Below are 27404 nucleotides of genomic sequence, written 5' to 3'. Positions count from 1 at the left end.
GAAACACACCAATATTTTGTGCGAAAAATAATCTTAAATAAACTTTGCTCATTCTGGATTTTTGTACATTCTGATATACATATCTAACAAGGTTTATGGCACTGTAACCAGAATCAAAATCATAAAAAGGAACAAAATAATTGCTTTCATTTATGCTTTCTGAACCAAGCTGGCTGCCGTTGCACTACTAAACTTAAAAAATTATTATCTTATTATTAGTGGGCAGCCAACTGTAATCGGTCTGAACACTCAGAACAACCCCCAAATTATTATTGCACAAGAAGCCAGTGAAGGCATATGGCATAGAATGATCAAAGTCCCTTACTGTTAAAACCTTACACCCCAAAATAGAAAAATAGAACTGGAACATGAAACACGCCAAATAAACTTTTTTTCCCTTCTTCTTTAGTTTGACTCAGGAGTATGAAAAGTACCTTGCAGACTTTTTAAGCTGCTTTGAGCTCCTTTGCATCAATGAGCATTTTGAGAAGTCACCTCTAGCAAAGCCTTTGCAGAATGAAGGCCCTTATGTTTCAGGGAGTTTTCTCTGATTTGTTTTGACTGTTTGTGTTTTGTCTTCAACTCAAGATTTGTTCAGTCTATGAACCTGCACAGACTACTTAGCCATAAATTCTACAAGTAGCTGGAAGGGGGATGTATATGTGTGGGGGGAAAGGTCAATATTTCTTCTTCTTGTTTTGATTTTTAAAAGTACTCATTTTGCTTCCAAAGCCTCCCTGCTTTGTCAGTTCCTGGGTAGGAAATCACAGCATTCCAAACACTGCAAAGTGCCTGGATCACTTTTAAAAACCTTTCCTTAACCCCCCCCCCCCCAAAAAAAAAAAAAATTCACAGAAGTTTTACCTCCAACCCCCCCTCAAAACCTAAAAAGAAAAACCCACAACCCACCCATCACTGCCCTAAATTAGGTGAAGAACATATTCATCCCTTCATTAACCCACTCCTTGTAGCTTCACAGTCACACTACAGTTTCTACGCCAATCAACTTTGGTGTGAGAATTCGTGGTGTAACACCATTATTTAGATCTTCTTCAAACTCCAGTAACTGCCCCATAAAGTTAAGATTAGGAGAAATGATTGGTCGTTTGCCTTTTACAAATTTATAGGCATCCGTCATGGTCATGCGCGTGTGCTTCATTAAGTATGCTATAACTATGGTGGCAGATCGCGATACACCAGCCTGGCAATGAATTAGAAGACCTTTTCCACACTGGTGAGCTTCCTCTGGAAATGAGAAAGAAAGAAAAGAAGAAAGTAACGTTTTTGCCAGTTTGCAAATCAGAAAATCTCAATGCAATTAAGAATAATGGAAAAAAAGTTAAGATAGTAAAAAATCTTTTTTTTTTTTTTTTTTTTTTTAATAGGCTCAGTAGCCTTTCCTCCCCTTCCACTCCAGTTGATCTTCCCTAAGCATTTCAGAGTTGTTCAATATGAAAACCACAGGATAATTTAACACTGAAGATCTTCATATTTGCTTATGTCTCTTTATCAGATCAACTACACATTCAGAGACACTGCTGTACTGCTTGTGTGCACTGCCAGGGAGTATTTCTTAGGAGGTCAAAGCCTATGACAAAGAAGTAGGCAGCCTTGACTCTATTTCCACCTCTGTCACAATCTGGCTGTGTTATCTCGGCATCTTAACTTCCCTRACTTTCAAAGAGAGCCATCTCCTTTCCAAAAACAGATATGTTCAGATTCAGTTCATAACAAATATATATTTATTTCAAAACCTTATTATTTGAGCTTTTTATTAAGTTATTCTTGAAATGAGCTTCCATTGGGCACTCTTCTATAGCACCTCTGCAAAAGTAGCAGTTTTATCTTTTTATACCTTAGCAAGACTCCATCGATGTTGGCAGGAGACTGCAAATAACTCCTCATTTCTTGTTGTGTATCAAGTTCTGTGTGTTTCTACTTGTTCTCAGCCCCTCAGTCCAATTTTTTCAACTTCAGCAGTGTGAAAAGGGTATTTGCCATCACTCTTCCTAACTGATTTGCTGAACACAGCTGAACCTCTCCATAGGTTCTCAGGGACTGGTGGGGAAGGGACAAGGGAGGCACAACCGTCACACATACACACACACACACACACACACACACACACACACACACACTCATGACCTACACAAAAGCAAACAACACGGGCCAAACTTAGGGAGGCTTCCCTCTCTACATTTGGCTTAGACATCTTTTGTCCTGTGCTGCAGAAGCAGCATGCATTTAGTTTGCAAGATTTTATGTGAAATCCAGCCAGACCAGAAGTAAGGTGCATCTTTTCTGCATGCAGTGATGTTTCAGCCAGCTGAGGGTAACCAAAGAGTCAAAGAAATTTAATTTGTTTTATGAAAGCATAAGCGAAGCCAACTTTCCTCCAGGTATTTTTGCTAGTTAGATTTAAGAAAGCTGAAGCTCTGTAACAATATTTTTTTCCCCTTGACACACCTTCTCAGAGTTTTTGATGACTTTACTTCCTATGGCTTTAGTCTAATCTAAAGCTGGGTTTGGTTGTGTTTTTTTTTTTTTTATTTTAATAAATATGTTTAAATAGATGTAATGATCTGCTGTTTAAACGTTTCTACACCTCCACAAACGCAACTTGAAGCTTATACTAAAGAAAGAGAAGGCTTTAACTAGTTACTTTCTCAGCTGGCTAAATGTGCCGTGGGGGAAAAAAATGGAGAAATATTTATCAAAAACAAAGACAGACCATCAAGTTGTAATTATTAGAAAGTGTCTCAAAGCCATTTTACTTTCAAACTCTTTCAGARCAAGGCTGTTTCCTCTGCCCTTGGCTAGGTCACAAGCCTCACACTATCTTTGCATRGCTTCAAGAGCTCTAACCCTGCAGATCCTACAGATGCTGGATGTGGAACTTTCCCTCCTCTCCCACCCCAGAAGATGTTAATGGAGTTTTGCAATTTCTTTATGCAGGATTTGCCTCCTGCATCTCCTTGTCCTACTGAATGAGAAATCTAAGGTATTATTGGATTTCCTGACCCAGCTTTCCTTCYGAAGAGATCAAAGGAAGACTCCCTCTCCCTCATCCTCAGATGGCTCCATTCTTTCACTTTCCCCAAGGAAAGGGGCTTTGCCTTCCCATACATACAGTAATAATTTGGGGAAACTCATTCAGTAAGCAGGGGGCTCTGACAACGGCAGAGCTGCTTTTATACGATAAATACYTGAACACTACAAAGCAGGTAAATGAACACCAGGACAGCTTTCTCTCAGCAACCTGGCAACACTACTGGTAGAGCTGAGGTTGGGTCAGGAACCATAGGAAAAAATTGGCTCTTGGTAGAGATCCTTCAGTACTCTCTGCACTATAGAGGCAGGATGACAATCCCAAGGGCTCCTCCTAGAAGGCCTTTTAACAGTAAGAGTCAAGTTTTAATGTAAGGAGCACTCTGCTTTTTCATCCTCACTAAAAATGAGGTAACTACAGCTTGTACACGTCAGTGCATTGACCCTCCATCCTCACCTCACCAGCCAAGATACAGGAGGACCAGGCAGTGCTAAAGAGCAGCCTGCCTCAGAGCAGAGGTTCCCACAGCGCCCAGCAGAAGGCAACACCATATGGATTCAGCACACCCTGCACCTGCATTTCCCATGACCAGAGCACAGTCCTTGTTGACCTTGACAGTGTTTCCAACATGAACAAGTCTAAATGTACTCACACTCCAAATCAAGTAGCATAAACTGTGGTCATTTGCAGGCAGAGAAATGAACTGCTCCCTCCCCACAGACCCAGTATGTTTTAGAAAACCAAAGGCACTAAGCTCCAGGGCATTGCAAGAGGCTGAGCTCCACACATGCAGCTGTGCCCATGAAGGTACAGCCAGGGGCAATAGCACTGAAAACTTCTGAGGGCCTTCCCTTAACTGATGCCCTCATTGAAGGAGCAGTAGGTTACCAGACCTGCTGAGAGAGGCAGCCTGGCTTTAGGACAGATGGGTACACCAGTAAACTTAAGTAAGAAGCATGTGTGGATCATAGCAAGGTTAGGAGCAACATATGGGTAACATCAGATCAGTTCTTCAGCAATATCCCCAACTTCAGATGGAGATGCATTTCTGTGGCTGAACTCTCATGAAGAATACAGTATTTTGCAGACTATTAACACAAGTTTCTACCACACCCACTGATCCACACACACACAAAGCTATCACCTCCATTTATTTTACCATAAGACTTCTGAAAGTTCAGTTTTCTCTTGAAATTGAATTAGGAGAGAGTCAGTCTTCATTAAAGATAGTAACTAAGAAAAATTGACTAGAAGTTACTGTAAAGCCTAAGAAATGTAAAGCAATTAGGAAGAGGAGATGAAAATCTCAGTATTGTGGGGGTTCCTGAATTTGGAGGGCTGGAGATAGGCATTATTATCAATGAATAAAAATCATACCCCTAAGCTACTTAACCAAGAGATGCCACAGAGCAAAAGTTAGCAGAAACTAGGCACTCAGCATTTCTGATAATGCAAGTAAAAATATAACCTTACACAGCCTTTGGAGTAGTTAGTGAAGCACAAAATTCATTCAAGATTCTTATAACAGGTAAAAACAAGYATTTCCAGTCAAGAATAATTACCAATGAATTCAAAAGCCTCTTCAAAATACTGCCTGAGATTTTGCTTGTTGCTGTCAGTGGCTGGTAGCCGCTTGTAGTTGAATATRCCTTTCTCATAATGATACAAGGGCAGGTGAGTGGTCACATTGATTACATAGCCTATGTTCAACCTCTGCATTTTCTCCGAGTCCTGAGCATCATGCTCGTTTCCGAGGAAGAGGAAGGGCAGGATGGGGGTGAGCTCGGCATTCTCGATGTCTGGTGTGGTGGGGATGGACTGAGGGAGCATGGGGGGCACCGCAGATGCACCGCCGCCTCCCCCTTCGGGGCACTCTTGCAGCTGGAGAGAGTTGTCGCAAAGGTTTTCGTGGTTCTGTTTGAAACTGCTGAGGCCGCCTGGGAAAAGAGATCAAGCAGATAGTGCAATTAGATACCTCGAGGTAGGCACAGCTCTCAGCTCGCCACCCTGGACCTGCCTTCCCTCAGCCGTACAGCGGCCATCAGAACAGAATCTAGGCTCTACTGTCCCCCCTCGTCTCCCCATCACKGTCATGGTGGTGAATGCTGACAATAGAGGTGGTAGTGTGAATCAGCAGCAGGCATCATCCCGGTGCTGCCAAGGCCGATGGTGCCAGAGAGCACGTTTGCAGACAAACGCGTCTCTGTGCAACATCAGTACACGGGGGCTGCCTCACCTACAGGTCTGCGGAGGAGGTGAGAAGAAAAGGCATTTATCCAAAACTGAAAACATTCTCAAGCCACAAGTGAAACAGCTATAAGTACCAAAGTAGAACAGCAAGTCGGCTGGAACAGGTCTTTTAACTTTGCCTGTTCACAGCCATTGCTTATTTATTTGCCAGAGGGCAGGCCTGCAGGGCACCTACAGAGCATAATATTTCTGACAGGCGAGGGTCAGCGCAGGGAGGGTGTAGTTCATTCAGACTTCACTCGTGAGAACAGTACACATTTGWGCAGTTGAACAAGAGAGCACCACTCCTCATAACCTATCAGGGACTGAGGTGCTTGCTTAASCTGGGGCAAACAGGTCTCCTTTTTCAGCCCCAGTTGACTGAAAATACCTATCAAGAGTTGTTTTTAGGGCATTAATATGGATTGGGAAATGGATCTGAGGGGGAAGGGAAAAGGAAATTTTTGGCTCAGCATCTTCCCTGGCTTTATTGCAAGTTATGTTGCTGGGTTTTCTTTTTTAAAGCAGCATTTTTCCTCTTTTCAGGAGGGTGGCTCCACAGAACTAGAAAGAAAAGCAGACGTTCTTTCTACACCTCATTCAGCAATTACATCAGCCCCAGGCTCCCCACCTGCCTGGTTTCCATAGTGATTATACAAAGCATACAATGACATCAGCTGGCATGACATCAGCTCTTTGAGTGCAAACAATACAAGAAGAACTACTTTGTTTAAGGCCTTTGGTACAACTGCGTTCCTGGGAGCCAATGATGTAATGCTAACAGGTGGCTTGGGCTTGCCTTTGCCTCCTTCAAAAGGAAAAGGCAGAAAGAAATGCAGTGATGTCCTCCTGCCTGTATGCAGAAGTATGTTTGTGTTCTACCAGGATACTTGGGAGTAATGCAGCACATTGAAACAGTCCAAGTGTTCAGATTCAATTGCACYTAGTTAAAATGTGAGCCAAAAAAATCCAGAAGTGGAAGGGGAGGGGGAAAAGAACTACACTGAAGTTACTAGAAGGATTTACAGTAGCCAAAATAAATGCTGAATGTCCCCATCCTGCTTTTTTTTTTTTTWAAGGTTATTTATCTTTTTCATGTTTTTTTTCCCACAATGATCTAGCAGAGGAAGATTTTTAAAACAGATCAAAATATGTTGTCAAGTRGGCTTTGGACCAGATACAAAGGACTTCAATGCCAAAGTCTCAAGCACCACAAGACTGAGCATCTAAGTGCCTGTCCCATAGGATGGGACCCACCCAGGACCATTTCAGTATCCTACACAGTACATGCTGGGCACAAGACACCCCTGACCAGCTCTCAACCAGTCAGGGCTTTGAGAAAGTAGATGCTTAACTAAAGCCTGCAAACACACAGACTTAGCCAGCATACATACCCAGAATCAGCCAACAGGGAGGAAATGAGGCATATTTGGGTCCCACACTGATGACAGAGGCAATCCCAGCCCTTCATCCTGGCTCCAGGCACTTGTAGTTCAGTTCTGGATTCTTCTAAGGGCAAGTTTTCATACCTTTCCTCCTTTCAAGACTCAGCTGACAGCCAAAGGATGATTGCTGCTTCCTTTTCTGTATTTTCACCTCCTTGAGCACTCACACTGGCTCAATTCCCTCCCCTCCACTGAAGCAATTCAAGTCCTAATCTCCCAGACAGCATTAAGACCCCCAGCCACTGCTGTGGGATGGACATGCATGCCAAGAGAAGGAACACAGGAGCAGAAGCTAAACATATAGACACTCAGTCTTGTCAAGAACAGAGTACTTCCAGGTGTGCACTAGGATGCATATATCATACAGCCACAAAATCCTCACAGTGGTGGCACCTATGGAGCTTCAGTACTTCAAGGAAAAGCCAAACAGGATCTGCCATTTTAGCTCTAAGCACCTGAAGCCCTGACATCTTCTTTTAATACCTGCGCCTGCTCCTCACCCTTTAAGTCYAGACTTCCGTCCTTTAAATGCTGTTAACTCACATTTTCAAAAAAATCCAAGAATTACAAACAACATGCAGAATATTTCCCCTGCCTCAAAACTATACTTACCTTCAGCTGGTTCTGCAGTTTACAGAAYAAGGAACAAACATCTACTTTGAAGTTCTCTACTCACAAAGTTAACAGGTGAACAAGAGGGGAGGAAGAGGAACGACAAAAAGTCTGAGCTCATCTGACAGCTCTATCACCTAGCCTTGACAGGATCTTCTCAGGAAGCTCATGCAAGCAAATGTGACCATGGCCCCCAAACTGAAGATATCTGAAGATTCATTCAAACCAACAGCCCCAGCCTTGAGTTTAGGCTAAAGGCTAAACCCTGATCCACATTCTTATTCTCAGCCCTAATCCAAAATTTGTTCTGCTTTTACACAGGCAAGCAATCCATTCCACTTAAGTATTTCTGTCTAAACAATAACMAGTGTGTGTTAGGATTCCCAAGAATACACCTGAAGAATAAGCAGCTTGGCCACAGTGACTCCAGCCTTAATGCTTGTTTTTCAACACTCCAAGTCCTCTGGTCATAGGCAGAAATAGGATCCTATTGCTTCATCTCTCAGGTACTGATATACTTGTGGTGTGGCAAACATCATCCTGCTTCTCCAGCAGCCTTGTAAGATAAGAGCTGGAAGGTCTGGAGAAAGCTGTTTTCTCATTATCTATGCATCTTTCTTTCGGTGCCGCCACCTGCTCTGCCAATTAGAAGATGCTGTTGCTGCTATTGCCAATTCTTCCTCAGTGCTGCATGAGAGCTTGGATCCAGCAGGTGAAAACAAGGAGGAGAGGACAAGAGATCACCACAGCATGCAGAATTCCTCTATCACCATACCCAGAGGCGAGCAAGAGGAGGTGCCAGGCAACCCTCACCACTCCAGCATGGTTGCCAGGCCAAAGGATGGGAAGGGGATCCAAAACACAGCACTTGCAAGATGCCCAAATACCACTACTGTGTAGCAGCTAAAAAACATGAAATAACCTCATCAATTTCTTTCCTGACACCCAYCAGTAAAGCAGTCACCTTTTCCTAATGTCAGTCCAAGCAATTCTCAGAGCACTGACTCCTGAAACCATGCAGTACTAGGTAGAGTATTAAGCTGAATTAAGCTCAGACACATGAACAAGGAAGCAGTGGACAGGAACATAGGTGCCTTACTCCACTCACACTGCACTTAGCACAGAGCATACTAGTTGATTTACATAGCACTAATGTAATTTAAATGGAGCTCATGTAAGTACAGCACTCAGGTTTGTCGCATGTTTAAAAAAAAAATTCCAAAAAAAGGCCCAAGTGAAATTCTTTATGACCAGTGGAAAAAAAAGGCATAGAGTCAAGAAGGGATGAATACTCTACCAGAACTATATAAATTGAACACATGGAGTAATTCAGGGGTGTCGGCATCCCTTTTGACAGGTGGCTGCTCTTTCATTGTTTAASGTCTTCATGCAGAAGTGGGAAAGGAGGTGGGAAATAAGAGGCAATACCCAGAGAAAAAGCTGGCACTTAGCTATAGCAAGTCTGGTCTAAGAGTTCATTCATGAAGCTTAATGAGGACAAGAACCTGTCTATACCCCTACTACTCACAGAAACTCCAAAGCACAAGGAAGCTGGAAGTATAGATTTAAAAACACATCAGTTGTGGCCATAACAGAATCTGTTGTATGACCAAAGCTGTTTAAGCCCTCCAAAACCTGGGACAAAAAGGAGGTGTTAAACAGGGAGAGAGCACGAGCGAGAAGCTGWATCTAAAAGAAGCCTTTCACTAATAAAAAAATGCTGCAATTTAGAAGTAGCATATGCAGGTACCCTAAGCACACAGGCAATATATCACAGAAGACTCTTAGCATGCATGGCAGTGCAGTTTGAGCTACAGCTGTGAAACCTAAGACCACTCATTTCAAGGTGCAACACACCAACAGAAAACAATATGCCAGCAGTTAGATTACTAACATTCACTTTTACAGAAGGTAGTGTTTGTAACCAGTCTCTTCTAGCTTCAAATATACCCTATAGCTTTAATTACCTACTCTTAGTGAAAAAAACACACACCACACCACACTTCACACTGGATTCATGCTGGATGCATCCCATGCATTGATGCCAAGAACAAGCCATGTGCTTTTGCGCACGCTCTGCTACAAAATGGATATTAGGTAGGTTTTCAAAAGGACTGAACCTACCCTTTTGGATATGGAATCAGGGAAAAAGGATGCTTCAAGACAAACAGGTTTGCCTGCTATGTACAGAAACACATCAGAAACCAAAGCACTCATGTTAGTCACTGATGTGAAGAGCCAGAGGTTTTCACAGTTATCACAACAGAAGCTGCATGACATATCCACCATGCTATCGCGCCAGAACAGTTAGTAAGCAACAACAGACTTCCGATTGTCTGAGATGTCAAAACTTTTAGGAAGTTTCAAGTCAGCCCCATACACGTTCCAGCTATTCAGACTTGTTTGTTCAAGCTCTTTGCAAACATCTGCCCACAAGCATCTTGCTTAACGCTTCTCAAAAACTTGTTGAGCAGCACTGAGGCAGCAGCTGCACTCAGTTCTGAGCTCCAAAGCCACCCAGGAACTCCAGGCTTGCACCAGTATTATGAGGCCAGGTGAGCAGCTGCACAGGAGCCAGAGTAGCTCTGGTGTTTGCAAGAAAGTTAAGCCAAAAATGGTGTCTGTCATCTGCCATCAGAGAAAAGGTTAACACGATGCAAAACAGACAAAAAGACATGGCAGAAAAAAAGCCAATCAGCTTTTACAAGGGGCCATGACCACACAACTGGAACAAGCATCTTAAAAATAAAAAGGTATATTTTTGTTTTCTTTAAAGATAAGAAATAAAGGTCGAGTACAGTGACATTTGCCCTCCTTCACCACACCTTCCGYGATACCTCATTCAATCATTACTGTTGCTCTACAGTAGGGCGACCATATAAGCTAGAATAGGAACTTATGACACGTTACGGTATGTTTTGGTAGTCTGCAGTGTTTCCTACCTGAAAACAGGTACTTACCTCACTGTAAAGGGAGTAGGTTACCCAGGCTGTTTTTTTGTTGTTTTGTTTTTGGGTTTTTTTGGCCTCTGTGCATTTTTCTCTCCCTCCACTCCCACTACAGGAAGAGCTTATGCAGAGGCAGTTACCAAAATACCCTGACCATCAAGCAATATCTATCCTACCTTTGCATTACCTCATTCATGTGGCCATATACACTTTGTTCTGAGAGTGGCAGGTACTGTGTGTTCCTGTAACAACTGAAAACAGGAACATTTTTATACATGACAGACTGCAGATGTGGGATCCACATTTAGACAAAACATGTGATCCCTAGAGACAAACAAACCTTTTATATAGCTTTCAGAGCTATTCAGATGGACTTCTGGATTTGCTCATCCTTGATGACAATACCATAAAGTCAGTTCAAAAAATAAAGGCAACAGAAAAGTAGAAATCCCACAATGCTGTGAAGTAGCAGTAGAAGGTATAGTCTGTCTGCAACTCCCACAAGGGAGCCCTCACAAGGGAGAGACTYCAGTGACACATCGATTGTGTTAGTAGAAGTGTTAAGGGTTAAGGAACAAGCCCAAGTTTGTGAACACCTACTCAGCATGCTTCCTCCCAGTATCTGCACTACAAATCCAGCTCCTACAGTTAAGTTTGACTATGTGTAAAGTTGAAGTGCTATAGCTTAAGTAACTAGCTTTTTTGGGCATAAGAGGAACAGGAAGAAGATATTTAAACAATCGGTGCGTATGCGTTTAAGATGACGCTTTGAATTTGTGCAAGTACAGCCTGTTCCTTTAAACGCGTGACCTCATTTATTTACATTACTGTAGAAAAGCACTGCCAGAAGCAACAGCTGATGACAGTCTCATGTATTTTTCCACTAAGACAACAATTAAACTGCTTCTGTGTTATTAATGAACAGATGACTTTGTGTCAAGTTAATTCAAAGTGCAGGATGCCTCAAGGTTAAGCAGGCGCAACTTCAACGTACAAAAATAGCGGCATGCTGCAGGCCAGGTATTGCCGTGCTCTGTGCCAACCGCCCGCTGTGGCCGCCCCTTCCCACCACGCAGCAGGGACTGGACCCACGGGGCCCCAGTACYGTACCAGCCAGCAGGCTTGCTCCACAGGGAAGACACACCACGCTTTTAGTAGCGATCCATGGTCCCACTGCAGTGTGGTGCCTCAATGCTGAGCCACCGCAGTGAGACTGCAGGAGCAAAAGGCTGTTCTTGCTACCTCGAGGAGGGCATGCTGCAGACTGCAGCACCAGCTAGGGTGTATGAACCAATCTGGGTCATGTTGCTACACATCTTACTCAAGCACTGACAGAAGACACGCTTATCTTCACAAGTGCAGTCCTTCCTTATCTTTACCCCTTTGGCTCAGCCTACAGCCCCACACCACAGACTCACTGACTCTATCAGGCATTACCTTCCTTGTCCTGACCTTCACAAACTGGCTTACAGATGGCCAAGGCTGGCCGGGCTTATCTAGACATAATTGTTTTTGTCACCCAGGTCACAGGTATGCTGGAAGCGCTTTCCCAAGCAGGGGGGAACCAGAACACTCTGGCACCACGCTGCTCTGAGGGATGCAGTTCCTCTGCCAACATGGGGACACTTTTAGCAGCAAATCCATCACAGTTTCCTTCCCCCAAGGGAAATGAGCTTTATAGGGCAAAGCAAAATTTTACCAGTTCAGGCCAAATCCCACAACAACCATCCAGGTCACGTGTCTTCATACCTCTAACCAACAAAGCCATGCCTGTAGAAGCTTATAGCACAGAAATAGCCTTAACTCCACTTGAGAGTATCTATCAAAAGTACTGTTTTCTCTTTCTGCACACAAACTAGTTATGGTTTTTGGTCTCATATAGTCATCTCTCAGGCTTTTCTTCCATTGAGTAATTCCCTGCTCCTCTCCCTCTCTCTTTGTTAAGATGATGGGCATCGAAATCAGTAACTTTGCCACTGAAGGCATTAAGTCTTACAGTTGAATCACCCTCCAATAAACGGCTAATAGATAAATTCTTGTTCTYCTAACTCACTATTTCCAAAGATACAAGCAATGCTCATGGAAGCTTCCATTCTTGAAAGAAGCACAATCCTCAGAGGCCCATGGGTTGGGCACTCAAAAGTTTTCTAAATGAGTGCTGATGCATTCCRTAGCTTTCAAGACAGACTCTGCTCCAGCTTGCCAGGCACAGCCACCCCAGAGCTCAAGTATTTGATACACAAACCCAGAAAACACAGTGGAACCAAGCTGTTAAGATCCAAGCCACAGATCCCCTTTTCAGCACACTAAGAACTAATGGTGGAGCACACAACCTTTAAGGAAGGTGGAGAGGGGAAGATAGATCACCCAGAAGAGGGGATTTAAAGAGAACAGGAGCCAGACATACAACAAAGCTATTCGCACTCAATATAAGGTTTTTTTAAACACATGGCCATAACCAATTCAGAGGTCCATCCATCCTGCCATCTTGTCTCCAAGAACACCAGTAAGCAGAAGTCAAGGACAGTAAAAGCAGCTGGAAAGCACCTTTCACTCTGCATTTCCTCTCCAGTCCTCCCTCTGCCTCCCATTACTTCCAGCTCAAGCAGCAGTAGGTAGTTCTACAAGGTATCAAAAGTACTACTAGGCACTGGTGGAGTGCCTGGAGAGCAAGAGCAAAAGTAATCATGTAGCTGAAGATCCAGCCACCACACTTCTTCACAACTGCTGCTGACATCATTTCAGTCATAGCAAAAAGCATTCACAGTACACATTGGGGATCATTCTCTGCTCATTCTAAAGCACTGTTCAGACAGTGAAATTCCCTGTGCATCACAGGCAGCTGCTTTCTTGGTACACCAAGACCTTCCTTGTCCAAGTAGTACTCCCTCTCTCTGCAGCAGGCAGGAAAGGACCTTGCTTCCTATACTTCCTCCAAAGCAACATGGCCAATTCAAGTACATCAGTTCAGAAGTGTTTTTACTCTCAAAGACAGATCTTTCTCACCTTACCACAACCACTCCCAAGAGGTCAGTGTCCAGACTGTTCACGGCCTGCCCTCACTGCTGTAGAAAGCTCAAGTGCTGCTCCATGGTTGAAAATATTGTAGCAGCCCACATAGCAGGAAGCAAGAGAAGAAGGGCAACTCCTCTCTGTTAAAGGAAGTGGGGACCATTCAGACCACACTCACCTAGACAGAACTACAAGTAACTCCTTCAATTTCAGGGGAACTGTTTTTTTTTTTTTTTTTTTTTTTTTTTAAAAAAAAAAAAAGAGGGAGACCAAAATGAGGTCCAGTCCACAACAGGGCGAAACCCATCCTTCTGCAGTTTAAGGAGAACACAGTGATACTGAGTGTTTTATACATTACAATTTCTGCAATAACAAAAGGGAAAGTTCATTACTACAGCTTCATTGGAGTTCCTCAGAGTAGAAGTTTTACCTCATTCACCATCCTTTCACAATATAAGTATCTTTTTCTGGCTTACATTTGTTTCAAGAACCTATACAGATTTTGGAATGGGGCAGGAGGAGGAGGAGAGGGCACAAGTGACTGAAGACTTCACTTCTTTCGCTACTAAGAAGTGAAATATGCCTACAAGATCAGAAAGCAAGACTTACTTCTCACCTGTCAGAGTTTGCCTGCAGCAGGTTCCAACAACCCATTGAAGGGTTTCTTTCCCCTATCACCCACACAGCATTCAATATCAGCCTTGCCACAAAAGATTAAGCTTTAAACAAACAAAAAAAGTAAAAGTAAACATAGTTCACAAAGAACTGCTTCCACCTTGATACACTCAATCTCATCTAGTCTCTCCCTCTAATCAAGCTGTCAACAGCACTTTAAAAAAAAGCAAAACTGTGCATTCCACAGAACTTGCAAGGTCAKTTTTTTTCCATGTGGGAACTATCCAGAGAGTTTGGTTTATATGCAAATTCTGGCCTAAAGGAGTTACAAGCACATCCTTGACATGATTGCTTTAAGGTCCCTTTAAAAGTCAAGAGAGTGACACAGGATAAAAAGGATAAGCTTTCAGCATCGACACACACATGCACACATTTACATGTTATTTCTAAATCCATTTCAGTGCTGCTCGTATCTTTTGCCACAGCATATCCTCTCCTACTGGCCTCTTGCAATCTCTGATCTTATCTACTTTTATTTGTCACTTTGACACTAGTAACAACGCAGCCTTCTTTCCTGAAGGACATCACCAGCAGAACAAGGCCCTCTTTCCCCCTCCTGTGAGGCAGGAGAGAGATCACCAAAAGCACCTTTGCTGGACTGCACCAWGGGACGCTGGCTCTGCCCACCTCCACTCCCTGCTCTTATTTCCTCCAGAGACACTTCTCTGTGCTGCCTTCTCTTACCATTTTTCCTACTACCCTCTCAATCATATTTTCACCCATTTTGCCTCCCACATCTGAACGCATGACTTCGTTCATTATAGCACTATCTCACATTGCTTTGCTTTTCACCTTCCAAGGACTACAAGACCATACAAATTAGTTCTGATTACGAACAGACAGAATTTCTGAACTATATTTCTCAAACCAAATTTGAGAACAATGACTGCAGTTTTGTAATTGGAAATCCTCCATATACTGGGTGAGCAGAGACGGTCTGAAAGAAAAAGAGCATTCACAGGAACAAACTACGTGACTGCATCCTTCAAAGCACTGAGTTATTCCTAGGGAGTGGTCAGAAAGGTGAAAGAAGAGAAGGACTGTTCTTACTTTTGGTTAAAGTTATATATAATATGTAATTGCAAACGAGAAAGAAATTCCGTGTCCCAAACACATTACTGTGATTTTACAGCAACAGATGACGACTGCTCTCCCTGGAGAGCAAGCATTTAAAGCAGGAACTGAAAATTATACATTACAACTTCTCATAGCAGAAGTATGTTTTCCCATGGAGATTTAAGCTAACATGAAGTCCAATTAAATAATCACTGGAAATGTCAATGTAAACCCTGAAGGAACACATACTTCTACTGCGAAATGCTCCCACTGGAAATCATATTAACAGAAAGGTCATCAAGAAATGTTAAAGCTACGTATAAAGGAGGCAGAGAAAATGACAGTGAGGGAAGAGAAACTATTTTAATGCAACAGAGATACCACAAAAGGTTTTACATTGACAAAGAGCTACAAGTCTGCTTTCACAGACAAAGGGGTAGGGCAGACCAGACTTGCCTGAAATGCTTTTTTTTTAAAAAAAAAACAAGAACAAACAAAAAACACTATTACCAATTCTCTCCTTTGATCACCCATCATTGCATGCATCTATAATGCAACTTGTACATTTGCCCTTCAGTGCAGTTTTACATGAAGACAACCAGAAGCTGGTGTGATCATGCATTGGCATGCAAGAGCCTGAAAGCAGTGCAGAGGACACTGTCTCAGCACATTCGAAGAGCAGTCCAGGGATCATTTCAGAAGTCTGCAGTCCTGGATGTGCAGGAGTAGACATTTTGTTCAATTTGCAAGTTCTTGAGAACATCAACATTTTCATGGTTCAGCCATTTATTTATTTAATTTACCCTTCCAAGGACAACTTCAAGACTGTTTCATTCTAATGATAGAGCAATCCAATTTGTTTTGTTTTTTTCTGAGAATGAAGGCTTTTTTCCAGTTCAAACTGCTGTTGCTCTGCATCAGAAACACCAGCAACATGTAGCATTGACATGAAAAGGAAACAGGGTGCTGCTACACCACATCAGCATTAGTGTGAATTCTATTCATGCCTAGTGAACCTAAAACCTTGTTTAAAAACGAAGTGTTTCTATCCTTTTGGCTAGAAGCTACTAATACCTGGCTCTCATTTATCACTTTCTAGCAAAAATATCTCAAAGTATATGGGAAAAAAAATCAAAAGTAAAGGATACCTTCTTGGTATAATCTAATACCACTTTTTGTGGTCAAAAATAAAAGCAGCAAGCTACTGGTACTAGCCAATCACAAGCCATCCCCTACCTTGCTATGTGAAAACCAGGGCCAGCCATCACTGCCAACTTGAATCATGTAGACTTCAGAGTTGTTGACAGATGCAGGCTGAGGACCACCACAGTGCTAAGCATCTCACGTACCTTTTCCACCTCACAGCAATGCTTCAGCAGTTGAGTACCCAGCAAATCACCCAGCCATCAGGAAGAATATTGTGCGCACTTCATAGTTCATGCATACAAGAAGTCAGTGGAGGAAACTCAAGTCAAAGAAGGGATAAGTATTTACTGTAGAGAAGGCAGTTCAAGAGGTGCCGATTTCTCTTATGTGGGAATGAGTCCCTGACTCCCATTTCAGTCTCACCTCACACAGAATGGTTCCCTGTGCAGGCAGGGGAACCAAGCAGAGAAGCAAGACTGAGCTGCTGGAGGGAGTTTTTAGGCAGCAGTATAGCCTGCATGCAAGGACCCTCTCCTGGAAGGCTTCTGATGGGAATCTACTAATAGAGTAGCCTGTTTACAAGCTGACTGATTGCAGGTTGTCTGTGCAGGAGGAGTACTCCCTGCCACTATGGCAGGCCTCCTTGCCCAGAAAAGAGGCAGCCTGCAGCTTCCTACCCACAGGGCCCTGCTGTCACCTGGGTGACAGCATTGTGCCGGCGAGCAGCAGCCCCAATGCATAACTCCACAGAGGTGTCATTCTACCAGGGCCACCACTTGCCTTCACCACCTGTCCCAAAGCCAGTCCAGAATGAGACCACAGACAAGATGCTTGAAGCCACAGCACAGCAGTATGCTCAGGGCTGTAAGTTTCCCACCTTGGACTTATTCTATCTAGGAACTCCTGGAAAAAGTAGTAAGCCCTGAGCCAAACAGTTGAGCTGCCTGAACCACACACACGTCCGCAGCTGGCACAGCTGCAGCTGCACACACAAAGGTGCATTTTGTCATGTTTATCACCAGCAAGCTCAGAGAGACCATTGCTGCAAACCAGCTTCTTCTGGCATCTCCTCTGTGCATCTTCACCTCCTATGCTGCACCTCTTCTTCCTAGCAGGAGCACGAAAAGGGAAGATGATCCTAATGGCCAAAGAGGCAAGGAAAGACCCTAAAAAAAAAAAAAAAAAAAAAAAAAAAAAAAAACACAAAGCACAAGAACTGGCCCATTTTACATCTCATATTCCAGAATCAAGAAAATCTGCATGCATGCTAGCAACAGGGAAGCTAAAGAGATGTATATTCACTGAATCTGGAATTAAACAGCAATCAAGGAATTCCTTCCATGCAAGAAGGATCTCTTTAGCCAAATCCTTCGAAATAAACTGGGTCTCCTTATCTCCACAGGAGAATAAGTAACCAAGCACCACGTTATCCCTTGATAGAGATAACACTGCCTAATACTCAACTAGACTAACTTGCAGCTCATTTTATCAATGTGCAAAATTGCTTTTATATTTTATATATATACACACACACACACATATAAAAGCATATAGATGTACATATAAGCATAAGATTAATCTCACATTTTTAATACTTAAAATATGCTAGCAAATTCCAAAAAGCAGCAAGAGGCTTATCCTTAGTTTCAATTGAGTGAATGGCTAGAACTCCCATCATCTTAGAAGAGACCACAGCCAAGAGAAATTAAAGAGCCCATCATTAACACAATACATGTCAATTACTTTAACAATAGCTTTTGTTTATAACATTATTAGTTAGCCTATACAAGTTTTAATATCATGCTTTGGCACAATAAACAGACAGTTAAATTCACTAACTTGACAGAAGCTTGCAAGTTATTTTCTGTTTCCAAATCTTTCAAAGTTATTGTAAAAGATATATGCTAATTCACATGCATGTGCAGATGAGGGGGTGACTTTTTTTTTTTTTTTGTTACCTTTAATTAGAAACAGTTCTTCACTGTTGCAGTGAATCAATCAGGAATTAACTCGGACATCCTGGAGATTTTTTAAAGTCAGAGCATAGTGAAGTCAGAACCAATGTGTTCACACCACTTTTTTTCCGTTAATTTCCTCCTTCAAAGCTATTATCTTGGAAACAGAATGACGCATTAGCGCAAAGCAGTATCTAATGCTTATGGGAGCAGTGGCTTCTGTCCCACAGCTACTGAAGAGCATTTGTGTTCCCTTGGCAGCAGATGCTGACAGACTTAGAGTCACTCTGATAGTGCTAACCTCAGACTTCTCCAGCAAAGACAGTCCAAGGTAAAGACATGAACTGTCCGGATACAAGCCAGTAGAGCTCTGGGTATAGTCTAGCTGGACTAGCCTGTGTGGTGCAACAGAGGGACTTGCTTCTCCCATCCACCCCTCTTCTTGAAGCCCCAAAATGATGTTCTCCAGGTCCAGAACATCTGAAGGGACACATGCTACCTGGGAACCAACAGCTTTCAGAGCAGGGGGAAGATGCGTCAAAACCATCTCTAGTAAGCCAAGAGGATTTCAAGCAAAAGGTTGGCTTAATCATAACTATTAAGCAAAGTATTTCCTGTACTAAAAAGTCACAAGACATTAAAAATCCCCACAGCTTTGCTACTGAAGCTACTGGGGCAGGGAGAGTCAATCCAGCCACAAAGCACAAGTGCCCCAGAACCTTCCAGCCACAGAAATAACCCCATTGCAACATTTTTAAAAATAGGAGCAGTGCCTGTTCATGTGTACTTTTTGTGGTAGCTTCCTGTTCTGCCTCCACACAGGATGCACCAAGAAGCACAGCCAGTAAGTACTATTAGCCAGTTTTCTAGCCTGGCCAATCCGGCAGCATTGGCCAGTAAAATGAGTGTTTTACCAGCACAACTATTACACTATTATAAACACGTTCATCGGATCAAAACCACAGCTCAGAGGCAGAAGAACCTATCTGAAACACTTGCCAGATGAAGCTGATGCAAATAAATATGATGCTCCAAAAAGAATTGCTCCAAAAAGAATCTTTATTCAGTGTTCTCTCAATAGGATCTTTGCCAGCTCTTATAATTTTTAGAGAAGAAATGGAAGAATGAAAGCCACGATATCTGGCATTCTTCTTTAAGGGCTGACTTACTAGGCAACTTTGTGCTAATGAAAACCTCCAATTTACTTTTTTAAAAAAAGTTTAATTTCTACAGTACAGAGATGTTTAAAAACACTGAAGACAGATATAGGTAAGTACCTTGWGAAAAAGCTCCATGCAAACAAGGCTCATCATAATTAGGTCAACCTTGTGGTTTCTGGAGCCAGTGTTCCCCAGGCCTACCAAAAAAAATCCCCACAAGGCCAAGGCACCAAACAACCTTTTGCAGAACGGGACAAAGCATTAGATCATCTTTATGGCTTAATTATGATCTATTAAACAAAGTATGATGTCTTCTGTAGCCCTGTAGGCCCTGTTGAATATTTGAGAATTATTGCTCTCATGGTTGGTTAGCAAACACACAAGATAAAGCAGAATGAAGACTGTGTGCATGCTGTTATTTATGGCATTTATTCAGTTTCTTGCATAAATAAAACTAATTGTTACATGCCTTTTCACAGAGTAGAGGAGAAGTCACAGCCTATAGACAAGTGGTTGATCTTCCATTTCAAGTGCCTGATAAAGCCACAGTATCTTATCAAGAACTTTGTGTTCCTAAGTAAAATAAAAGCCATCCAGCTGCTGCTTTAGATGGTGGAGGGAAAAGCATGCACATGTCTTAAAAAAAAGTCTATATTGTTAACATCCAGACACCATTCAAATCTCAAATACAGCTACATTTTCAACTGTACCTCTCAAATAGATTACATTCACCTCAAAAATAATAATAAAAACAAAAAAAAAATCATCAGCAAGCAGAGATTTCACTAGTAGGCAGACTGTCACATCTTCAACAAGGTAAGGGGAAGGACAGCATATTAGGTATTCAGTTATTCATAACCAACTTTTGTCTGCCAGGAACATTGCAGGAGATACCCCCAGAATTTAAAAGAGCTGGAGCCAGATTTTTGTTCTTCACAAACAATAGAGATATCAGCCTAGGGAAACTATTTGCTTCTTAATTCTTTTTGATTTTCAAGGGTATGAGAAGCTAGACTGCTAGAGGAGGAAATCAATGAAAAAAACACAAACAAAAATACACTTTTTCCCCCTTCCTCTTTCAAAGGAAGGCAGTGCCTTAAAACATGAYGGGCACTAGTGCATGCCAGCACATCAAACTCTAAGATGCCATCATCTGAGAGGAAATGCTACACTTTCCATTACTGTTGAATGGGCATGGTTTAGAGGTGCACAGAAACAAGTCAGTGCAGAAGCAGTAATTTGAACTACAGAAATTTCTGGTTTCAACAACCTTATTGCCCAAGTTTTATCTATGCATATAGAAATAAGTACACATACACATCTAGTGTTCAAATGTTAAGGCCAATAAGACTATCTATTCCAGTGGAAAAAGATAAGATTTTAAGCTCCAGCAATCAGACTAAAAAACAAAGGTGAAGTCTCAGTAGAAACTTTTGCTAGTAGATCTAGCATAAGTTTTTCCTGAGTGGCTGATGAAGCCAGATTTCTCCTGTAGCATAGGCAGAACACTCTTCAGTTTAAAACATGTCAAGTTTTAAACATGCATTACTTAATACTTAAAAATACTCATTTCCCTATTAGTATCATGACCTAATAATTATTCAGCACCCTTTGAGATCTCTGGTGGAAATAAATGGCAGCTATGTTTTGTTGATCGGCCGGTTTCATCAACCATTATGTCGAGTTCTGCTCTCAGTTACACCTATGCAGTGTAATTCAATTCGGGCTTAAAGTAATGCTGTCACTGTGGAACTGTAAGAGCACTTGCAACAGAATATGACCAGGTCAGGTATTGCAAAGGCAGTCAATCATATTACTTTGTATTAACATGGCACAACGTAACATGGGTACTTATTTCTTTTACAAGTCCCTTGGTCCCTCTGCAGTTGTTTTAACTTCACTGATACTCTACTTCAGTGAGGTAAGAGATCTGGAAGTTATTCTTAGACCATGGTAGCAAGCATAAAGTGGTCTGCTGGCAYGTTTTATACTCCTTGCTATAATGAGAGCTAGTCACTTCATTTGTTTTCCTGTTAGATGAGCAATGAGAAAACACAAAGCCAGAGCATAAATGAGTTCCTTAAACCAAAGCAAAAAAAAAAAAAAGAAAGAAAGAAAGAAAGAAAGAAAGAAAGAAAGAAAGAAAGAAAGAAAGAAAGGGGGGGAGAGAGAGAGAGAAAAGCAACTAGTTTTGATTGCCACTGGTCGGTTCCTCCCCTAGCCCCTTTTTGCCCCACTCCAGTCACTGTTTAGGAAGACAAAGGCAACTTTTCTCATTTTAAAAGCTGTTGAAATGTCTTGGCACAGATGTTTCAATTCTCATTTCCAGTTCATTTGTAGATTTAACTTGAAAAAGATGCTTAACTCCACATCTAAACATTTCATTCTTGGTAAAACAACACTTTTCTTTTGAATGCTAATGAGTTTCCCGCTCCCTATTTTCAGGTCCCAGTAGCAAACTAAAGCGAGCGCGCGCACACACACAAAAATATAAAATAAAAATAAATAAATAAATAAAAGGACCCTAGGCCACTTCCACTATGAGTTATACTCTAAGGGTAAGCAAATCCTTCCAGTAAGGCAGAAACACCAGTGCTTACGTGACGATTTCACCATGCCGCGCTGCGGGGTGTGATGGGGCTGCGTCTCTCCCAAGGAGGCCCACCCAGGGCTGCGAGCCCTCCGGGAGCCATGTTGTGAAGCTCTTCACCCCCCTTCTCTACCACCCCCCCCCGAATCCAGACACAGTTTTGTCACTCGCCTCAAGCAAAACAGGCGCTGGACTCTTGTCACTGGTTTTGCTCATCTACGAGCAGGCTGAACAGCAGCTTCAGCCATGACAGCGCCTAAGGCCAAGTATGTTATTTTTATTTATTTATTTATTTGGGGGGGGGGGTAAAAATAGGACTTCTGTTGTGCTATCTGGACAAAGAAACAACAAAACCTTTGTTCTAAAGGCTTATATCAAAACACAAATCTTGCACTGATGACCCAAACTGCCCATATTAAAAGCAGCAGCAAAGAAGCAGAGATAAGAGAGGCAGAGAGTTGTTTAAATCCCTCTATAAAATGGCATAGACCTAAAGTCCCCAACTCTCTCTTGTCAGAGTGCTAGTTCACACTAATGTGACTGCTAGTCACATTAAAAATAAATCAAGGCCCTTCTTTGTAACTTAAGCCTGATAAGGTACCCTATGCATATGTATCTACRGATCAGTCCAGCCTTTGAAAACAGTACCGAATTTTTATACCACTCAAAGATTCAGGTATCTAAACCTAAACACACACCAGACCACGTCGCTACCCTGAAGAACGGTAAGCTAACGCTGTAACTTGACCCGGTCCGCTGTGGGCCTGCAGGTTTGCTGATCAGGTTCCCCCCACAACACGACACCACACCACGAAAACAGCAACAGGGCTGCTGGGCTGACAGGCAACACCAAACATGGAGAGCGTGGCACCACTTCAGGGGGACATAAACTTGGCCAGCCAGGCTAGCAACCAGTGTTTACAAACATAAAACAGAGGATCAGATGGGCCAGCAATAAATTAGGACCGAACTGCAGCGAGCAAAAGAAATCGCTCAAAATAAAAAAAAAAGTAGAGAAGGCTCCATAAGCTATTCCCRGTTTCACTGCAATCCCTGAACCCACAGACATGTATGTATACACACACACACACATATATATACACATACACACTCCCCATCAGCGCTAGTGCTGTTGAAGCATGATGGAAAAAATTCTATCTGACAAGTGAAACTAAATAACAAGCACTTCTAGCACCACTCCCCAGGCTCGGAAACTTAAATAGAGCTTTTCTAAATGCTGCTTTACCATATGCTCAACTCCACTCAACCCCAATTCAAGCCCCACTTCAAAGATGGGAGAGGAGTTAAGGTGAAAACGAAAATGCGCTCGTCTCTTCTCTCCTCGCTTCCCACTTCCCAGCTGAGGTCTGCTCTGGCCCAGCCAATTACTATTTCCAAAAAGCAAAGAATTTTGATTTCCTTCTAGCACAATTTCAACTTTGTCGGCAGAACTGGTTCAGGGAGAGGAAGCCTACTCAGCAGGTCTTTGAGACTCATGCTAACATTTCTCCATCATCTAAAAGAAAAAGTTGCCCCAACAACACTGCAAGGACCCTGTTAAACCCAGCAGAGTGCCCAGTGAACCACAACTGGCATCGGGAGGTCAGAGAAGAGGCTGCATACAAAATGCACATGGGGGCTGCCCACCACCAGGCCCAGGCCCAGCAGCTTGGTGCTACTCAGTTACAGCTGTGTGGCTCTACTTCAGCTACTGCCTTTAACTTCAGATACTAAAAACTATAACAGTTTGGAGTCACAGGAGTTTCAGTAGGTGTTTTCAGAGAAACACAAACAAGAAAAATACCTTCAGCATCCCACTCTTAGAAGAGCAGAAATACTTGCAGACTACAGCTTACAAAGCACATACCCAGTTGCAAGGCTTAAACAGAAAGCCTTATCACCAGCAACATTGCACTTCAGCGGTAACTTTACTCTACAAGGAGGATCTTCTCCATTTTGTACAGCTTAAGGGCACCACCATGACCTGAAAGATTCAATACAAGCATACTGGGAATCAATAACAAGCGTCAAAGCAAACCCAGCATAACTATTTACTCACTATGCTTTACTTGCACAGGAAAGCCCAGTGCTGTTTTAAGCTTTCACAAGAGTCTAATATACTCTAAGGGAAGGACCTCACAGGACCCATACATTTGGCCTATTTTCTCTACTTCGTTCACAGACTCTTCTAGGAGTTATCAGTGCAGTGAAGCCTGCTGCTGTATTTCGTAGACTGAAAGAAGTAACTTCTAAAGGGAAAAAGAATATGTGAATTAAATATACACAATGAGCTAAACAACAGATCCCTCTGCGTTTCTCAGTACCATAGCCATTTTCTATCAACTATGTGTCTGAATGGCATAAACCCCCAGGAAGAAGAGATTTAACCTAGAGGGCAGCACTGTTATAAATAGATCTACAGAATAAAATGGAAGAAGGAAACGTCCTTGGATGCTGCTTACGAAAAGGATTCCCTAAGCAGTAGGRCTCATTTTCCCTTACAATATTAAGGGATAGATCAAAAAACACATTAAATCAGAAGCTTTTAAAGGAAAACTATATATAAACAAATGTGCAACCATACACATACATACAACCCTTTCAGATGACTTTTAAGCAAAAATACCTCCCTGTATCTATCCATACGCTAAACCTGCTCCACCAGAATAAGGCATGACTGCTCCAGTTTCACTGACTCGTCCTCAAAACTCATGCAGGACCAGCCCATGATGCAATGCCATAGACCAGCTGGCTTCACTTGTCTTTCCTCCTCCCTTTTACTCTCCTATTGCCTATCTAYCTCCAACACCTATGAGTTCAGTTTTACATGGACAAAAATAATCAAGCCTGAAGCTGCTAAATAAAGGTCAGTCTAAAATGATCTAAAATGGCTTGAGGAGAGAAGTACACCCTCCTGGATCTCTGCCCCTTGGGCTATAAATACTTAGAGCAAACACTTGGGGAAATTCTTTGTCTACACAGACAGACACTAGGAAGCGCATTTCCTCCCTCTTCCAACTCCCACCTCCCTCCACCACTCAAGGACAACAGTCAGAGACAAAGCAAACAACCCTTGCTGCTGAGCTACTAGCTCCATGATTTGTCGATGGAATACATTTGCTTTGCCACCCATGACCCCAGGCACACAGGCCATCCTGGAAATCAACCTTAAGCAAGGTTTATGGCAGAACTTTCAATACGGCTGCTAAAGAGATGCATGGCAAAACAAACCATGAGATTACATGGGGGGAAGGTGCAAGATTACCTTTTAGGACTAGAGGTTCCTTGCCTTCTCGCTTGAGTGACTCCAGCACTATGTGGAGTGGCTGGGAAGGCATTACTCTGCTTGGCTCATTGGTATTCTCATCATAAACTATGATTTCTTTGGAAAAAATCCTCTTGAATGAGTCCTTGCCTTCCCGACATGAGATCAAGTCCAAGACAGTGATCTTGCCCTGCTGGAGCCTTCTCCGGCTGATCTTGTCAGAACAGTTAATGTGAACAGCCCCTTGAATGTGGCTCTTATTATACTCCATGAAAGGCCTGCAGTCAATGATGACAGGTCCTTGGTTCTGTTGATGGCTCTTGCTGCATTTGGTCATCTTCTTTGCCAGATCATTGGGGTAAATGATTTTTATGCTAGCTAGCTGCTTGGTTGTGCCCGAGACTGGGCTCCCCACTCCACCCAGCGGGCTCAAGCTGCTGGCGTTTTCATTGCTGTTGACCATCTGGTTGGCAGGGCAGGAGGTAGACGCTCCGGCGTGGGCGCTACTGGTGCTCGCTTGAGTTTGGGCCTGAGTGTCCTTGTCGTATGTTGCCACAGTGCAGCAACTGGCACTGCTGCATCCACAACTCAGGGAGCATGCAGAGCCGTTAGATGAGGGCATATACGTGAGATTAGCAGTCTTGAGGGACACGACAGCAGTGCCGAGCAGACTGGAGTGGCTCTCACTGGCAGAAGAGACAGATTCAAGATAGCTAGAGTCTAAACAAAGGTTGAGATCCTGAGGTCTCACCGGCCTTGAAAGTGCCACTACTACCCTGTCGTCTAAAGGAGACGGAGGCATGAGGAGGCTGAGCACTAGCAAATCAAGAAGAACTCAAGATCTACCTGCAAGAGGAAAAAAAAGGGGGGGGGGAAGGGAAGAGAAAAGCGATGGAAAGAGATTGTAGGATCAGGCAAGTCTACAGATGTCATAAATCAATTTCCCAATATTTATAATCCATTGTAATAACTATTAGCTCACTGCTGTTTCCCCCCCCAAAAAAAGAAAACTCTCAAATCTTGCAGTGAATGCTTCAGCTATTTGCACAAATGCAAATGGCACACAGAATATACAACTAGCTTAGACTGTGCAGCTACACMCAGGGAGAAGCATTTGTCTACATGCAGATGGTGCTGAACTATTCTGAAACACTGCTGCAAGGCATGCAACTGATAATGATAAAAGAGGCATGTTCTCTTCTTTCCCTCGCAGTAAGCAAAGGAAACAACTACTGGACTAACTCTACAGCTGGGAGGAATGCACAGCAGCTGAATATGTCAGCAGTGATACACAACTTTTTCAGCAAGCTGAAATAAAATTAGCTTTTGAATAAATTCTCAAAGATAGCTGCAAACTTAACTACATACAACTAAACAAAACAAAAACAAAAAAAAGGGGGAAAGAGAAAACAGGAATATTAGGTTTTGAAAATTTCAATAGAATGCAAGTGCATGCCTTGAACTTGCATCTTCCCATTACAGATGTTAATCCAGTTTCAGTTATCCCCCTCCCCAGCTAAAGGCTGAGGAAGGCTAGCATTCTCCAGTGATCTTGGAGGCATGAGATCCCCCCTCCCTGTGATGTTTCAGGGCTTCTTGAAATAGGGGTCTGCTCTACCCCCAAGGTTGCAGTCCTTACAAACTTCCACTTGTCATTTGCTAAGACACAACACACAAGCTTCCCCTCCATGTAAAAGCAAAAGGAGACCAAAACCCAGAAGACCCAGACAGCACCTCCCCTTCCCCAGGGATTTTCAGAGCAGTTGATGCTCTCCTCCAAAAAATATATCCTAACAACTATTCAGCTAGCACAACATTTCATCAAGGACTGTCTAGCAGCTTGCAACACTGCTTCACTTCAGCTTTGCATCAGCCCTGTTTTAAAAGGCACAGCTGTCCCTCTTGAGCAAGGGGAGCTCCTCTCAGGGCAGCACGGAGGAAGCAGCCCTCTTCCACAAGCCTTTAACCACAAAGAGCCTGAAAACACCTTTAAGCGAGAACAGTGCTGCCTGCGAGCCCGGGTGACAGCGGATGGGGTGTCCCGGTTCAGGCAGAGCAACCTGCACAGAGCAGCTCACCTGAGGGCTCTTCTAGCGTATCCGCGCTTTCCTGCCGCCTCCCTCCCTTCTGCTTGCTTAAATAGGTAAGAAAACAAGCAAATGCTATGCGTTCTCAACTAATGCAGCTTTTAAAACAAGTCAAATCACCCACTTCCCCTTGCTAAAGGGCGGGAGAAAGAAAAGGGAGAAAGATAAAAAAAAA

The 27404-nt window shown here is 42.9% G+C and overlaps 1 protein-coding gene across 1 annotated transcript; it reads right to left on the bottom strand.

The window, feature by feature from the left end:
• Positions 1-910: 910 nt before the first annotated feature.
• On the bottom strand, positions 911-25983 carry DUSP10 (dual specificity phosphatase 10). Its single transcript, XM_085326072.1, has 3 exons — positions 25143-25983; positions 4612-4986; positions 911-1245 (listed from the first exon to the last, which is right to left on the bottom strand). Exons 1-3 carry the CDS (start codon positions 25942-25944, stop codon positions 980-982), a joined length of 1443 nt encoding a protein of 480 aa, XP_085182198.1. The 5' UTR covers positions 25945-25983; the 3' UTR covers positions 911-979.
• Positions 25984-27404: the final 1421 nt, after the last annotated feature.

The sequence above is a fragment of the Rhea americana genome, unplaced genomic scaffold (genome assembly GCF_003343005.1).
Source record: "Rhea americana isolate MKP2758 unplaced genomic scaffold, rheAme1 scaffold_127, whole genome shotgun sequence".
NCBI lineage: Eukaryota > Metazoa > Chordata > Aves > Rheiformes > Rheidae > Rhea > Rhea americana.
This window is presented reverse-complemented; position numbering and strand designations above follow the sequence as displayed.